At 37.6% G+C, this 19,015-nt stretch overlaps 1 protein-coding gene across 1 annotated transcript in view; it reads right to left on the bottom strand.

Annotated features, from left to right (window-relative positions):
- RIT2 (Ras like without CAAX 2) overlaps positions 1-19,015 on the bottom strand; it is a 174,823-nt gene that overhangs the window by 111,860 nt on the left and 43,948 nt on the right. Inside the window, exon 2 of the mRNA XM_075020275.1 lies at positions 11,280-11,336. Coding sequence (XP_074876376.1) covers positions 11,280-11,336 — 57 coding nt within the window. The remainder of the gene's footprint in view (positions 1-11,279; positions 11,337-19,015) is intronic.

The raw sequence follows: 19,015 nt of genomic DNA, 5'->3' as shown, positions 1-19,015 counted from the left end.
CTCTATAGACAAGAGCTGAATTCCCCAGATTATATAAGTGCCCCAATCCAATGAAAGTATGTATATGAAACTCTACTATTAAACCTACAGTAGCTAAGAACCTAAGAAAGAGATGTTGTCCTGATTTTCTATGAAAGGTCCGTGTTTGGAGTATCACCGTAGGCCTGAAAGGAGGCCTGAAGAACTCAGCTCTAAGAATAAGCTCTTCTGTGATAACAAGCAGCACCCTTCAACTCCTTTTGCCAATTCAGTTTCTTAGATGGATCAATTAGAGACTTGGTGAATCAAAGCAGGGGGAAGTAAGGATTGTTGGATTGAGTCAGATCAAAACCACCGGTTTCTGAGATAGAGGTCTTCTGCCTGTATGAAGCTGATATTAAAAAAACAGCCTATTTTGTGTAGAACAGATAAAAATATTTTAACAATGGTTTCTATTCTTGGCTGACTTTCTAGATTCTGAATATGGCAGATATCATTATTAAAGAATTCTAATACAGTTGTTTCATTATTATAATTATTACCAATTTTACTACTAGTAAAAAATATACCACAGAAAAAAAATTTATATTCTCAGAGTAGTCAGAAAAGGCTTTTTTTTTCCCTTCCTAAATTTTAATCTGGCTAATCAGTGTTTAAGAATAGCAACCACGAGGTCACACACACTTCTATATAGCTTTTGATTATTTTCCTTCTCTCTCCGTTTAGCAGATATACAATTAAACTCAGAAGTTTCTAAGACGAATAGAAGAGAAGATGGCCAAGGCAGGAATATATCTTACTTCTAACACAAAGAGAGTTAATGGAGGATAGAAAATAATAAGTATGAACAGTTAAGGGGTATCGGTGCTTTTTTGCATGTGAACATGCAGCATAGGTGTCTCATGGCAACACATGGGAGAAACGCTTCTCCCTCCTGTTTCCAGCCATGGTAAGCAGGTGCTGGGCAGAGATGTTCTGAGAAAGGTGTTCATCTGTTTGCTTCCTTTCTGAAACAAGGGAGAAAGGGAAGTCAGATCACTGGCCAGATTATCAATTAAGGTCACTGAGATTAGGTAAATGCTCCAAATGAGAATATAAAGAGTGGAGCCATGGAAGATCAACAGTCCATCTAATCCATTTTCCTCTTTTGGATAGAGACCAATAGCCCAAGGAATCCCACACAATGATTTTTGCTTGGCATATTTTCTCAGCTTCCACTTATTTGCACCTCAAAGGCCTTTCCGAGCCAAAAGAAGAACCTTTGTTTTTAACAGCCATTGATGGATATTTTTCCCTCCAGTAGTTTACCCAAATGGTTTTTGAATCCATCTACACTTTTGGCACAGGTAATTATCGCTATTCTTTCTGATAACAGAGATCAACTTGGGAAGGAATTTTGGCTCACAGGCTGGTGTCTGAGAGTGACTCTACATGAGATGGTTGACTTGGTTTTCATATCTTGCCTGTCCCAGAAAGAAAAGGGTCTCTTTTCTGCTCTTTCATTCCCACTTACACTCCCATTTCCCTACACGTGGTTCTACACTCTCCCTTTTGACATTTTTTGAGCTTGCAGCATTGTTTTTACTGAAGTGATTAAACTCACTAACCTGGTAGACAGCTATTCTGTGTTGGTGTGGCTTAGTTTTCTTCTGGACTACTGTTGAATCGGCTTGAAAAATTTCCGAGGAATGTCAGAGAGCCAATAAGGCTGGGAGAAGAGCAGAGATGAAGAACGGGACTTGCTCCTTTTCCACTCAGATGAGTTGTTAGATTTGGCTCATCTCACCTCACAAAACTACAGTCTGTCACAGAGCCTCCGAAGTCTGCTCCTAGCAGGTGATAGTTCATGCATCATTCCTTGTTTGTAATTCAGGGTAAAGAAATAGATAGCTCAACACCAAGTCTCCTCTATATGTGTTTTGGGTTTGTGTGGTGGGGTTTTTGGTAGCAGGAGAGGGGCTGCAGGGCCGGCTCCTGTGAGAAGCTGCCAGAAGCTTCCCCGGCTCCAAGTCGGACCCGCCGCTGGCGCAGGCCGAGCCCGTCAGTGATGGTGGTCGTGCCTCTGGGAGAACAGATTTCAGAAGGGGAACCCACAGCAGGGGAGAAGGAGATTGGGACGTGAGAGGAACCCCTCTGCGGATCCCGAGGTCAGTGAGGAAGGAGGGGAGGAGGAGCGGGGAGCAGGGGGATGGCTGCCCCCCAAGATGGCCGCCGCTCCCTGGGAGAGCCCGCGCTGGAGCAGGCCGTGACTGGAGGACTGCGGCCTGCGGGAAGGCCCCACGCCAGGGAAGCTGATGGAGGACTGTCTCCCGCGGGAGGGAGGGAGGGAGGGACCCCCCGGTGGAGCAGGGGCCGAGTGAGGAGTCCTCCCCCTGAGGAGGAAGGAGCGGCAGAGACAAGGGGTGAGGAACCCACCCCAACCCCCATTGCTGGGGGGAGGAGGGAGAGAGAACCGGGAGTGGGGCTGAGCCGGGAACGAGGGAGGGGTGGGGGGAAGGTGTTCTAAGGTTTGGGTTTACTTCCTAACATCCTTGGTTTGATTTGATTGGTAGTAAATTAAATTGATTTTGTTTCTTCCCCAAGTTGAGCCTGTCTTTTGCCCGTGACCATAAGCGGTGAGTGATCCCTCACAGTCCTTGTCTGACCCACAAGCCTTGCTTTACATTTTCTCCTCCCTATCCTGCCAGGGCTGGGGGGAAAGGAGTGACCAAGTGGCTTTGGTGCCAGCCAGGCTTAAACCACGACAATATGGCATTTCCTTCCCTGAAACTTCACAGCGTGCTGCAGAGACTCGTAACTGTAGCTACTGTCTGGTACCGCTGTGGCTGAAGTGAATCTGCTACAATAGCTGCCATGTTGAGTTTTCTAGGGGCATAAGAGATGGACACAGAAAGACAACTGCATTTCCAAGACTAAACTGCAAGCCTAAATGCTCTTCAAAGTGTTCTGATTAACCTTCAACCTCTGAGCAGGTGTTTAGTAAAATGATAAGGGAGAAGCTCTCTGGGCCACCCACTCCCTAGAAAGACACAGACAGCATTTGCTTGTCTGCTACTGTTTATATCAGAGATATTAGCAAAGGGAAATTACTAGATTAAACACTGTTTCCCGAGTCTTTGAAAATGCTAAGTGACAGCGAGCTGTCACCTGGTATAAACAGCCCTCAAATAATTGCATGATGAGTTGCATTTGTAAGAAAATACGAATGTGACAAAGCAGTAGCAGACATTAAGGGTATGTCCAGGATTTTAGAGATGATTCATCTTGAGTACGGACAGGGAAATGTAATTGCTTGCTTTGGTTATTTCATACATGAAGTCTGCAAACTGTTTAGGACTGAGTAATTGGCTTATCAAAGCAAAGTCCCAAGAAAGAAAGTTTAACTGCAGAGTTCAAGATCATGTATCTGAGCAACACAACATACTTAGAATGGGGCCAGACTGTTCCATTAACGAGGAAAATACTGGAGTTCTCAACAGAGGAAGGGGTAAAGAATCAAAGCTCATCTTGAGCTGAGAATGCATCTAAGTTAGAGGGTATAGCTCAGACTGAAATGTTGAGAGATGATCCAGCTATCATTAATCTGCTCTTTGAAGGGAAACTACCACCTTTTAAAAAAATTCTTTCCAAGAGAAATGGGATATTTTTTTTAATCATTTTTTTTCCATCACAGAAAGATCTGCTATGATTTTCCAGTCTCCATTCTCCATAGCTTCAAATAATTTCTATTTCCCTTCATGGCAGGATATAACAACAACACTAAGCAGAAGGTATTTTGTTGTCTCCTTGAAATCCAAACTAACTGAATAGTTTAGGCACTTTTTACATTGTTAATTTCTTAATACTACTCCCTCCTTTTCTATTCATGGTATTTTTTTAAGCTTACAGTGGAAGCACCTACGCTGGCAGACACATGCCAGTGTTCCCCGCCTTTTGCCACCTTACCAAGGATTCTGCATTGCAAGTCTTACTCTGCATTTTCCTCCTTGTACGGCAGGACGTCTACCAAGACTCTCTGAGAGATATCATGATGATCTGTGAAGGCCCTTGTTCTGACAAGCTGTCAGGGAAGGCACTGCAATTCAGCATCAGGTACCTACATTCAGACAGTTACAAAATATGTGTCTACATGCAAGGTAGGTATCTAAAATCCCCTTACACTTAATAGAAGTACAGACACTGTTCAACTGCCCATACCTGACTCTTGCTGTTTGATATGCTCTCAGGAATCTTGTCTGGCTTTCATTTACTGGACTAGAAGGGTTCTGGTGTTCCATAGGTCCTATGTCATGCCCACAGGTGGGCCAGATGATGATGACACAAGACCTGTGGGAGGGGAGATCCACAGCCTTCTGGATCAGGATCCTGAATCAAAGCAGGATACTGTAGGGCATCTCAAATGGCTCTCAAAGCCTGTGATAAGGGAAGTGAGCAAAGACCTAAATCTCCACTCCTAAATCTCCGTGAATTCCACATAACCGGAATCTTGATACACAACTCGTGTGTAGACATTCTGATTTAGGTGTCTGAATGTGTAGCTTAGTCCTAACATAGTAGGCATAATCTCTGTTTGCTCTTCTCTGTGTACATAAGACAAAATGCTTTATACCAAAAGTGAGTATTAACCCCTTAATGTGACGTACAGTGAAGATAATACCAACAGATAGAAAAATTAAAACTAATAATAAACCACAGATTTAAGAATATGGTTCAAATGCATACACCAGTATTCTTATATATTCTTAATTTCTCATGTTAAATGATGATGAATATGGAACACAAATATAGGCAATTTAGGTATCTCTACACAATCAGTCTGAATACCCTTGGAGACAGACTTTGGAAACAAATTGTACTGGTTCCAGATCATTTTATATGAGGTGTTTATCCAGCATGAGATAAGGCTAATAAACGTATGGAGAATGATGAATGAAAGGCAGTTGTGACTATTTAGCTATTGATTATATGAATTTTTTTAAAAAAAAATAATTTTGGAGCTCAAATCCTATTGCAGCTTCTTTAGTCCAATCTAAATATTTTATCTTCTATGGAAAAATGAGAATGAGAATGAAACTGGGGATGGAATATACACATATACATGTTATAGATAAGAGTAGAAATGATCTGGGAACTTTTTGTACCCTAAAAATGAATTTTAATAGCACTTTTGTGGCAAGATGCCCCTCTCCTGATCTAGTAGATGTGTCCCATCTTTGTCTTCTTTCACTCTGTCATCACTAATGAGTTTGTTTTTCCCTTGCTTTATCTGTTTTCATTATTGTACCCTGAAAACAGACATAATATTCTTTATAACACAGACATTTTTTGGTAGGCATTATATAACCTCAGAATATTTTCATTCACATTTTATCTTTTTTCTCAAATTCATCCAACACATTTCCGCCATCTTATTAAAGATGAGTTTAAATGTGTTTTATTTGATGCATGGGAGAATGCATTACTTTGTTAGGAAACCTCATGGAAATTCATGTCCTTAATGCTGGAGTGCCTCCCATCCCACACCCATTTCAATTAAAGTTTGACATTGACACAGCCTTAATGCCCTCAAATGCTCATTTGACACAATCTCATGCAGTGATATCTCACCAAAACAGGAAGCTGCTTTCGCATCTCATTTGCATTATGTATTCATTTTAAGATTAGTCACATGGTTAATGAGCATCTTGGAGGCTGTCCAGTTTGCTACGCTATGTCATGCTTCCTTTCCTGCCACTCTACTTGCATTAACTCTCTCTGATATTGCCAAAGACTGTACAGAGTGTAAATTGCTCTTATTCATTTGTTCCAGAAAATGATCACATCCACTGCCACTTGGAAATTGTTCCCATTGTTGACTACAATTAAATATTAAATGTGCGCTGAAATAATTTCATTTTCATTAAGTGCTAACCTCTGAAATTTTGCCCACATACAGTCTAATACTGAAAGAATTTCATCATTCCCCTCCCCATTTACTTACAAAAATAATATGTTTCTGTCTTAAAATTCTGAATTGCAATGTTTGTAGCAAGCCCAAAATACAGTCATTATTCCCACTTTATCTTGAAGTGGCATTAAACTCAAACTGACAGCATTAAAATTAGCATTTCAGGTAGCATTTAACTTTTTAATCAATGTTTACTCTATATTTTAAAGAAATACCGACACATCTATTTGTGTATTTATGTGTATGCACATTTATTTATATCTGTATATAATGTCTGCAGTTTGAGTTTCTCACGATCTTATCAGTTTTTCCAAACTAAGACAACCAGCTAAAATAAAACACAGTTTCATACATCAGAAGGGACCATTAATTGTGATCATTTATTTTGACCTCGTATGTCTGATCCACACTGCACAGAGGACTCCTCTGAATTAAACTCTTACTGGAACAAAAATGCACCACTTAAAAACCAACCAACCAACCAACCAAACCCAAAACAAACAAAAAAAACCAACACAAAAAGCAGCCTCCTCCCTCAAATAAATCCATACTAGCCTTTTAAAAAGTCTTGGACTTGAAAAAAGTGTTGGACTATCCATCACAACATCCAGTAATTTCTTCAAAATTATAGGTACTCCTTCTATAAATTACAAACCCAGAAAGAAAAACATGTAAATAATTCTAAATCTATTTGCATAGCTCTTTTAGGATCAAAATTAGCACGTTGGAAATATATGTATGTATGACATACAAATCTATGAGCACAAGTATCCTTTTAACAAAAATTCTGCATCATCTCACAGTAGCAGCAGCTTTCTGTGATCAAGATCTCCTGTAATATTTCAAAAATGTCAGTGGATAACAGAAAAAATGTTGTAAATACAAAGCACCATTATATTTGAATTGTATATTTCTACTATATTGCTAGAGATGTGAGTCATGGTAGAAAAAGAAAACTCTAATGCATTGGTAACATAAAGTCAAACCACAATGAAAAGGAATGATAGGGAAAATCTATGTTCCTAGGGACTGTCACAAAAAGGGAAAAATAAAACCTCTAGATTTTTAAAGCTACATGATTATTACTGCACAATGTTTAGGATAAATTCCTAACTGTGTGTTTGGAGGGAAGCAGAAGTGGGAAGGGGAAGCACATTTGGAAGCATATTAAAGGACTCTGTATTCTGTGTTCAGTAACAGTAAGCAATTCTTACCATAGCCTCATGTTGGATGAGACAAAAGAGAAATATATTCTCATCTTTAGACTCCCCTTAAAGCTCACTGTTTTATCAGTTTACAGATGAAGTATAAAATAAAAATAAAATAAGGAGGAAAAAAAAAATCTTCTAAAAATCTTGAAATGTCAATTGCCCATGGGTATGCTTCTATGGAGCAAGGAATAGGTCAGGACATAAAATGTGTTCTTTATACCAAAAGAATCAAGCTTCAGAACATTTTTTAGGATTGAAAAGATTTGGACTCTTATGAAATAAAGCATGAAAACCAGCTGGCAGCCATTTAGTGTTAAGTCAAAGCAAAAACTATTCTAGATTCCTTGTTTCAGGCTTTTTATGGGTTCCTAACTGATCATACAAGATGGTTTTGTGGCTCTTTTGTATGGACTGAATGGGGTTTGCTTCTGCTTTTCAGCTAAGATGTCAACCAGATTTTATCAGTCCTATGCTCATGTGCTTTGGGAATGGTTTATTGTCCCGTCTTCTTTACCTAGATGCAAATATATTTCACAAGAAGCTACAGAAATGAAAACCAGCTGAAATTAGTATTCCACTCCCATATCAATACTTAAGGTGGACAATGAACATTTTAAATGGACAAAGTGATTATAAACATGTAGTAGCCCTGGGGGTCATTGAAGTCTTGCCTGTAAAACTGAAAGTGATAGACTTCTGGGATTTCAAACACAATGATGTTATTCACAAAGGTCCTGTAATTTCACAACCCCCTGCTCATCCATTTCTATTAGGACAGCTCTTAGAAAAAGCCCCATCAAACACAAGGAGGTCCACTATCAATTCTGCCAGCACTACCTACTTAAATCATGGCTAAATTTGCATAGTTAAGTATCGTGGTCACTGATGCCAAAATTTCACACCACAGAAAACTTAAAGAGTAGGGGAGCTAGTGCAAGAGCATTACTAAAAAATACATAACGTATTTATTAGTTTCTTATGTCCATGTAAAGTAAAAGAAACAATAGACCTTATCTTAAAGCTCAACTGGAGAACAGTAGACAAAAGCAGGTTGGTTACTACTGGAAATCCATGGATTATCATTTAAACACATCATAGAACTTTTTTTGCTGTTCCCAGAGAATATCACCCTCTCAGTAACACCTACAGAAACTCTTGTTCCTTTAAATGTGCTAAGACAAATAAAACCACAGGTAGGCAGAGCAAGTTATTTCCAAAGAAGTACACTAAAACCTGAGGTCAGCGTGCCCAGAGAAGTGCAGGGCAGCTCATGAGTTCCATAAACAGGATACAAATTGCTGTGGAATGAAAGTGGCCTAAAATGTACAACACAAAGGAAAGGCACTATATCGATATCCAGAGAGATCAGTGATCTCAGACATAGCTGAAAAGCCATACTCAATTTTCTGCTTTGCCACTCAGCTGGAGTGATGCTACATTTCATGTGTGCCCTGTTTTTTTTTCCTTTCCTCATTGTCTGCTGCTGGGTTTCTGTGAGAAACAAAACTCTGACTAGACAGACCAATGTTCTATCCCAACACGGTAACTTCCCTATGACACAAAGCATCTGTTCGTGGCTAGCTCCTTGCGACCTTCAAGAAATAACCTCCCCTCTGGCAACTCTGGGTATCAGCACAGCCTTGGCCCTGGATATGCTCATTTTGGATCACCTTTCTTACTGGCAACCCAGAAAATTCTCTAGAACTGTAATGTTTTATTAGACTGATGGGAAGTAGTTAAAACATGTCTACCAGCGGATGTACAAAAAGCCATGAGATGAATTCTGTGATTTGAAACCAGGGGCTCAAAAGTAGTAATAGCAATATCAACAGTATCAACTTTTTCAGTGTACTGAGATTTTTTAACGTATTTGTTATTACAAGTCAGATAACAAATGATTGCTTCTATTTGGTTTTTAGGTGTATGTTCAACTTTGGGGGGTCATACCAAAAATCTACCCAAGAGGAAATGAACGTACTTAGCCCAAGATTATACTCTGCTCTTTAGTACATGGTTTAGAGTATGAATAGAAATAAACCTTTCTCAAGATGTCCTCAGCATGTTCTGAGAGGCAGAAGTGCTGAACAGATAAAACTCAAGAGTTGTACTTCCAGTTCTGCCTCCAGCCAGCTGTGTGAGTTTGAATTCAATATTTCATTTCTCTGTGCTCTATCTCCCTTTCTCTTCTATTTAGAATGTTGGTTTTACCGAGTAGAAGCCGCATCTTACTCAAGGAGACCTTCATCCTGATTAGATCCTCTAGGCATTCCTGCAGTATGTACTTATAATGCATCATAAGCTTTCCTTCTCTTTATGATTATCTATTATTCATATTGTGGTAGTGTCTAGAGACCAATAAGTTAAGATTATGACAAGATGCAATATATGGATAAAAACAGATGGCAGGTGGATAGTTAATAATAAAGATGGGTGTATGTACATAACTTAAAGATGTCAGTAACTACTAATGCTCCTCTCTTCCAATTAGATCTAATGATCATTTTTTTCCTGTGTGCACCAAATGAATTTGTAGCAATTCCATAGTAGCTTTGCCTTCTTTAGAGTTGACACATCTCGTTTTTATTATGCGATATTTTTAATGGTTATAAAATTACTAGTGGCATGAAGAGTTTATACATTTTTTTTCATCATTAAAATACCACAGTTTACTACAAGTTAATATCCAGGAAATGTGGAATACTAGAGAAATAACAAATTAAAAGAAATACTACCATTATCTGCTCTACTTAGCAATGCAGTAATTTTATAGAGGTTAAACCTGCATTTGAAAGATTTGAAAATTTCAAAGATGAGAAGAAAATTATTTTGGCTGAGGGGGCTGGAAAAGTCTTCCCCCCCCCCCCAAGCAACCTTTGTAAGTGTTAATATTTTTAGTGCCTCTCACTTATCAGGCCCAGATTCTGCCATCTTCCCCTATGTATAACTACATACTGCACGTGGATAGTCCCTATAGGACCTTTTCGTATAAGTAAAACTAACTAATAAAGCTACCCTTAAATGAATAAATATTCAGTTCTGCCAATTTCTACCTCAATGTGATGTACATTTTTTACTACACTGATTCATATTAGTAATTATAGTAGTGCCCAGAAGATGCTCAACGGCAAGAAAAAAACCCAGGCTTTTGACAACCATTCTTGACATCATAGAGTCACAGAATGGTTGAGGTTGTCAGGGACTTCTGGAGGTCATCTGGGCCAAACCCCTGCTCAGGCAGGGCTACCGACAGCAGGCTGCCCAGGACTATGTCTATACAGGTGTCTGGCAGGATGTGCATAGGTTATAACCAATACAACAAGAGGAATCCAGGGCTGTTCAAGGCATTAAATTACTTGGGTTTATACCCTGTAAATATCTTCCAAATCTGTACCCAACTTAAAAGGGGGAAAAACAGTTGAAATGTTTTAATGAGACACAATTTTTGCCATAGCCGTTTTGAGTTAACTGTTTTGGAAACAGAAAATCAGCTCATTTAGCCAGAATTCATCCCAGATCTCTCTTCCAGCTCAGATTGTCCCATTGTACTCCAGCCATATAGTCACGTAAAATGGTCAGCATCTAAAGATTATGACTTTCACTGTATTGCAGATATATGTGAATATTCATCATTACTTAAGTTTATAATGCAGGTAAACCCAATGGAGTCAGCAGAGTGTGTGATCCCAGAGCACAATTCTAGTATAATAAATACAGTAGCCACTTGAATTTTCTAGAGAAGGTCAACTAAGAGTTTAAACATGAAAAACAGCACTAAACCAACAAAACTTGTAAAAACACACTCCAGAGTGGAGTTTTTACATTATTTTAGTACTTTGAAAGACTGCTTTCTATCTTGTAAGATTTTTGTTTTGTATTCTGTGATTATAATTGCACAGACATTAGTAATTATAGAGCATGGAGCTACAATTCTGTTGTTGAAAGAGATTTTGCACAAAGTCTTTCAGGAAGAAATAACTACGGTATGACCACGACACAATTTAATTGTCATCACAAAATTAAGGTTTCATCTAAAGTTTACAAATCTTGATTCTAAGTGCTATTTAGGAGAGCTTCTCACTGTTTGCAATCTCGAACAGGCAGAGAGTTTGAAAGGGATGAAGAAGAGAATAAACTCTACTCACCTATAGTTGGATCGTGATAGTCAGGGAACCGATGGCTTATGAACTGCATTGTCATTGCTGGAGAGGAGAAAGACAGAGAGAAGAAAAAAGAATTATTAGTCTTTAAATGACAACAGAGAAAAGAAGAAGCAGAGAACTCACTCATCCAGAATTCAGCTTAGAAAATTAGACCAAATTCAGTCTTATATCTACAGCTGCAAGTATGCATTGGCATTATAGTGATAACTAAGAACAGATTAATGGAAAAAACATGAATGAAACATCTTTAATTGTCTTACTTTCTTCCTTTTTAAACTGCATGTTAACAACTGCTGTATTAAAATGTTATATCATTTTAACACCTGGTAAATACTGTTAACCTGATATTGTATACAGATGAAAACTGCCATGAAGAAAGCATAAAATATAATCTACAAAGCTGATTCATAAAAGTTTTCATGATGTTACAAAATGCCACTAACTGCAGTACTTGATTTGAATTATGGTGTATTCGAGTTCATGGACTTTGAATAACCACGAAAGTGGGCTTGGGTATTCAGTGGTCACAGTAATATCATCAGTTATCAGAACAACATGGGAAGTTATTTTATCTTTATTGGTTTTCCTCAGGAATTTGAATCTCAGCTCATTTGAAAAGTAAAGGTATCTACCTAGCACTGAGAGCTGTGAAGAGAAGACCTTCAAAAAGGAAATAGGTGAATATCAATTGAACAGAAGGACAAACAAATAGGACCTAACAGATTCTTTTTTTTTTAAATATTGCTTGATTTTTAAGCCAATTTCATTATTTTAATTTTTCATGGTTTTTTAATGCCTGCATTAAAATTCCTCTGTAGCTGCTATGTGGACATTTGTTTAAAAAAAAGTACCCCACCTGAATGATAACTATCAGTCACAACACATTAAATCAAACATGAGATTCTGCCTTATGCCTTGAACATCTCAGTTACCTTCAATTGCAGAGGTTATGAACAAGAAATGCAACATTTAAAAAAATTCCGCGTATTAATACACCCATTTTTAAAACCACATTTAGTTTAATGTTTGTCCTCCTTATATTTTCAAGAATCAGGGGGTTAAGGAGATAGTTTTACAAAATGATACAGACACTGAGTATTAAACATTTATTACCATGTTAATAAATTATTGCATCTTTAGTGTAGACAAATATAAATGTTAAGAAGCAGCATTATAAATTCATAGTAACTCAGAGAGGATAACTGTGTAAAAAAAGCTCATTCAGTCTATACATATTATAGAGGAATAAATCTACGTGCAGTGACACTCATGTCTTCTGTATTATCTGTTGTCAGATGCATTACTTTTAAGTACTGTGTATGTTTGGACACTTTCATTTCCAGGACACCTGGTTTTTTAATCACAACAGATTTTTAGGCACCTCCATCTGATAACTGTTAGTGGTTTATGAAGAATAAATTGATGCCTAATGTGATCTGCCTAGTTTGCTCTGAGAAGCAGAGGCAGCTAGCAGAGATGCTGTTCATATGGTTTATGCCTACACATTTTGAGTTTTCTGAGGGCCTGTACCACAAATGAATTCAATTTTCTTTACTACCTGCTGCTTTTTCCTGCCAAGCTTTTTTTTTTTTAAAAGCAAACTACTCTGTATCTGATCTCATTCTGTTTCTTTTTGGAGCTATGCTTGCATCACAAAATCTGTTGTTAGAACTGAAATGGAAATTCTCAGAGGACACCCAGAAATCATGGTAAACATTTTTGCTCTCTCCTGAGACAGCCCCAAATCAATACATCATTTATATCCTCATCAAATCCACAGGATCTAAGAGGACTGAAATAATTTGGAAGCATCATACTGACTTTCTACTGTAACATGCAAAATGTTAGCCACTGGGACGTGTAAAATTTATATCCCCCAGACCACTCTGTGTGTGTGAATATGCATCATCAAAACTTTTACAGGAACCTAGGCTGCACACAGTGCTTTAGAGGCAGATCAGAAGAAGAACTTATGTCTTGTAATGTCAAGTGCAACAACACTGACTTGTATATGCCTGGTCCTAGTCTCAGTCCAGAGCTCTCTATGAGCTGCTTTGGTTATATATAAAATGAATCTGGAGAGGTACAGAATTTGAGAAAAGTGTTCAGAGAAGCACTGTACATAATGAAATGAAAACATCTTGCCATCAGCTGGCTAGGGAAATGGTGAATAAAACCTTCCTTTTACATGCATTTTATCCCACAAGTGCTTCCATGACAGCCCTTTGTCAAGGGGTCCTCCTAATTACCAGGGTAAGGAACCTCTTTGGCCTCTTTAGTGCTTGTCACCTCTTGCATGGGGATTAGCACCCTCTTCCAGAAACAGGTAATGTGGTTTTGTTTTCTCAGACAGAAGGAATGGAGGTACGCTGATCTGTTTAATCCCTGAATTAAAACGTAGAATAAGGAAACTGGGGTACAGGAGGTGAGAATTGCAACCCATCTTCCTCTGTGTGTTCTTTAAAATAAGAATTTGCATTTTCTGTTAAACCCTACTGAATATTAGTGCAGCAAACATTTTCAGAGCAGGCGTAACAGGCCATTTACTCTGAGGGAACGGAACAGCTAGCTTTTGACGTGGAACAACAAACCCCTTACTTCATGAGGACAGGGGACAAGAAGTCTCAAAATACCAGGTCAGATGTACAACAACAGTCGTGTCCAGATTTACCAGATATTCCACAGTCTTGGCTGCTAGACATGCAGAAATTAGTTCTGAATGATGGTCAGAATTTGGTGGAATGCTTCCCAGAGCAAAGGAAGGCTCAATCACGCTGGCATGAAACCACACAACTCAGCTGGAGCCTCGGGAATTAGACATGTTTATAACCAACTCTGTCTGGGCTCCCCAGCAGGACAGCTGCCTCAGCTGGAATATACTGGCCTCTTCCCTGATACTAACATCAGTTCCAAAGTCATTTTCCAGAGCAAATTAATTTTAAAAACTAATACAAAAATGGCACGGGTATTCCATACTACTTTATGAAAATATTCTTCTTGGTCCCTCCTTTTCTCCTTACCCATTATCCTTTTTTCCATATAAATTGACACTCACACCTAACAAATCCAAACCATCATCAGATACGGTTGTGACCATTTTCCTTTGGAAATCCAAATAATACTGCTCAAAATTTTTACAGATCTATAAATTAGGGACCTTTAACTCTAATTTATGCCACACATAAAGCACTGAATCAAAATGTGGCTTTAAAGCAGGATATTAAAACAGAATAAATGGATAAGACCGATATTTGAATAAATACATATACATGTAAAAGCAGAGTCCGTTAAAAAATGGTAAAAAACAAAACAAAACCAAACCTTTTAATCCATAGCAGATATTGTGAAACATTTTGAATTGCAAGTTGCCTGAAAATTTTTAATGAATATTTTATAACACTGTGAAGATCATTCCATTTAAATGGGACATGTTCATCACATGGCAACTACGATAAGTAAAAGGATCATTGTTTCAGATGAATAGTATCTTCTTTATATCCATCTGTGGCTAAGCAAGTGCAGATAGCCTCAGCTGAATAAATGTAAGCCTGATATGCATAAGTAACTATGTAACTTTAAAGTTCTCTTGCATTTTTAAAATAAAAAAGGCATTCAGATCCTGCATTTAATTTTTAGTTGTTTCCAATTATGCTTATCCAATGTTCATTAACTATCTAGAAAGGTATACATTATATCGATGTTGGCACTGAAATACATATTTTCTGTGAATGATAAACTTAGTCCTGTCTGCTACTTCCAATGTAATTCCTACACCTTTCTAATATTTTATTTACCTCCCAGTAGGAAATACCATGCTTAGAAAAAAAAGGCTGAGGTTATATTATTTATTCTAAAAGCATCCTTTTGATCAGTGCAACAATATTAAATGCCATGTAAAGAAGGTACCAACTTTTTAAAATATATGTGTTTGTGTGCTTCAATACCAATGCAGTTGTGAGAGCAAATAGAGTAGAATCCCACTGTCCTTATAACTTGTTCTAAATTTGATTTATACCAACAACTTTGAAAGTAGTCCTATACCTATTTTTCAAGGTTGGAGAATATGTTGCAAGCTTACGCAATATTCTTTATAGTAATAGTATCTCTGATGTGAATATCTCATCCTGAGCTTCCTATCCCTCTTTATTCACCCAAGAACTTCCATGTATTCGTACTCTCCTGGGTGCTGTGTATAACTGTATATTAATCCATTTCCAAAAGAATCTTTACCCTCATCACAAAATCCTGCACTTTAAATAGGCTAACAAAATGACCACAGTAGTTGCAACTCAAGAGATCTGTGATTCCGTACGGTTGAGTCACTTTAGTTTAGATCCACTATTCCAGTGGATCTTTAACTTGGGTTTTTATAGACATTGAGGTTTCGAAGATACCAGCATAGAAGATGGACTTAAAAATAATATAATATGGTAAAAGCAGTGGATTTATAGATTAGTTGATGAAGTTCATGAGAAAAGAAGAAAGTGTATAGGTATTATTAGCATAGAGAAGGTGGCAAAGAAGCTACAGAGTCTAAAACCAGAACAGTAGGTCATATTAACAAAGTATGCACCAGAGGAAGAGACTTTGTCACAGAAAAGAAAAAGCAATAAATACACTAAAAGTTTAAGAGACATCCTTCCCTCTATCAATCTGTAAAATTAAATAACTTTCTAAAAACATGGCCAGGGTATGTTTAACATACCTGATTTTATTCCTTTGATAAGGTGTTTGTGTATATATATATATGTGTAAAAATGTTACAATCTCAAAGTTAGACAATTTCAGCAACTAGACAAGCATTTTATTACTACTATTTTATCTCTGAAATACTGGGTGGTTTGAACAGTTCTGGTTTTTCTGATGGTTTCAAACCCACAAGTCCCTAGGTATCATCTTCTAAAATGTATGATCTTTTCAAATGTTCATGCCTGAAAACTGGAACGTTGACTTCTGTTTCATTGGCTTGGAAAAATGACAAACATCCTTATAACTAACTCTTTTGGAACTCATTCCTGAATTTTTAGATTGACTTGTCAAGTAAAAAGTCATTTGCAATCATTCTTCTGCCCATTGAATCTTATCAAATAGACTTTGTAATAACAATGTGCAAACATATACGTGATGAACAGCAAGAAGTGAAGACGGTAGTTTTTTCCAAAACCTTATCTGCTCTCTGAATTGCATTAACACTCACAGCAACTTTGAATGGCTGAAGACACCAATAATGCTAGCATATATCAGGAAGAAAAAAAAAAAGAAAAAAAAAGAAAGAAAAAAAAAGAAAAAGTTAGAAAAAATCTAAATACAGTCTGAGATAGATTTCATGTATGGTCAGTTTTTGCAAGTTTAATAAATCAAGGTAAAAGACAACCAAGAAAAAGAAAAGCTATTAAAGCTAATGGGAAATTTTTCTGTGAAACAAATGGGAGATGCTAGCTAGAGACAAATTTAGGCTACAAAATATTTCTAGCCACCAGATGGGGGATTTTCTGAAACAGAATTCACACATGGATGGAAGATGCAAGAAACCTCTTTGATTTTAAGGTGCTTCCTAAATGAAAAGATTGCCTTGAATCAGTGACACAGAAGGTTCTTCTGGAGAATTTTCCCCTGTACTCTCCATTTCAGGTGGGGAGAATGTTTGCATTCCTAAAATACTACGTGCTTTTGATCTCAAACATTTTATAAAGAGTCTCTTGCTTTCCAGGGAGAAATTTCCTTATGGAAAACATTGCTTTGTAAAAACCAGGGAAAACTTAAATGAGCCTATGTTTATGATATGCTTGCGTAGAGGAAAAGTAAAATAAAATCTGAGATAGCTTCATATACAATTCATGCAGTCAAAGCCAGCCCATCTGCAGCCTTTGCTATTTTGAATAAAATGTGTTGCACTTCTGAGATACTACACTGTTATCTTTTTTCCTGCCCCTTACTAAGAAATCTTACGAAATAGCAGACATCTCTATCAGACGACAGCTTTCCAAGTCACAAAGGACTATGTGATTTGAGTATACAGTATATTTCCTCTGGTTTATTTCTGTTTATTTTATCTACGCATGCTGCATTTAGATCACAGTATGTTTTAGAATAAATAACTGACAGCAGTAGTCACCTGAACTGAAACAAAAGGAGTCAGAACGATGAACTAATGTTGTTACATTCAAATGTTTTATATCAGCGTGAAAAAAAATTGCCAAACAGCTACAATGTGAAAGGTGAGAGAGGTTGGTTGATGTCAGCGGAGAGAAGATCATCCAAACCAGCAGTCCTCCATGACGACAGGTAGCTAACTTGGTTAGATGGGAAACTAAAACCCTTACCTGGAAGAGGATGTGAATGACCTGCCCCAGATGGAAATCAATGGGATCACCCGTTTTACCACTGTTGAGGTATGTGTTGTGTTAGATCTGAGCACTGAACACCCAGAGAGGCTGAAGGTATACGACGAGTGTTTTGACAACTATCTATTTTAGTCAAAAAGACGAATGAGAAGAAGAGTGATATCTAATGCAGGGGTTTAAGAAATTTTAAGAATATAAGGAAGGTAAATAAAGAATGATTATTTATTTTCTCACCATACCATGCAATATTACCTAGCAACAAAATATTTTTTCACATTGAGTATAGTTAACTGCATGATTGTCCCATGACATGGTAAATGGCAAATGTATTGCTGTATTAAAACATTGATTTTTTTTTAAGTGGTTCTAATAAACTAAAAGATGTCACCCCACGATAAGACACTCTTATCTTCATACTGCTGGAGGATGTGAAGATTTTCAAGAAGTTTTAATACATTTTATTTTGTTCATATATTCTTCCCAAAAAAACCACTACAGGCTAGATGCACTGATAGGATACCAGCCTAAAGGCACCTTTGTTCTGACTCAGTACAGCCATTTTTATGCTGTTATACCCTGTAAAAAATAAGATAAGAGCTCTACCACATCATTTCAGGAAGGAATGCTGCAAAGTCTGTGAGCTGCAATTATTAATTTTTTAGGTATTACAATGTATTATTTATTGAGCTTTGGCTGTGAAATGAAGGCAAGCTAGATTTTTATTTCTCTGTGTTAAATTCATTCTGGTGTACTAGAAAAAATACAGAAGCTTGCTGTACAGCAATCTACTGCATATGCTAGGCTGCTGAGACAGCATTGCTTTTTACGCTGCTTTTTGCCAAAGTAAGAGATGTTTTGTTCACCTACCAAAGTGAAGTCCACAGCAAAGAGCAGTAAGCATCAGAAAGGCAAAGTCTTAAAAGCCAAAAGTCTTTTAAATTAAATCTGTCTTATTAGAATCAAAATCAACTACAAAAAACCCCAGAACACGTAAAATTTAAACAGAGAAAACTCAAGTTACTAGGACAGCCAGAAAAGAAACAGGGAACTCCTCCTTGTCATTGAATTGTTACAGATGGATCCTTCTGTTAAACTTGTGTTGGCTTGGTCCGGGTTAAAGACCATCACCTCCAAAGCCTGTCCATCTTCTATTTACTCCTGTCAATTCTGACTCTCACTGTCTTGCATCCCATTTCCCACCTGGGAATCCACATTTTCTTGCCAGGAAGGTTGCTGTCTTTCTCTCCCTCCAGAAGGTCCCAGCTAGATCCCTCATTGCCTTGTTAAAAAAGAGTAACACACAAAATGACGAGGGAAACACGTTAAAGTAAGTCTCAAGAGAAAAACCAAACGAAACCAAAAATTAACATTCAT

Source organism: Buteo buteo, chromosome Z, assembly GCF_964188355.1.
Source record: "Buteo buteo chromosome Z, bButBut1.hap1.1, whole genome shotgun sequence".
NCBI lineage: Eukaryota > Metazoa > Chordata > Aves > Accipitriformes > Accipitridae > Buteo > Buteo buteo.
This window is presented reverse-complemented; position numbering and strand designations above follow the sequence as displayed.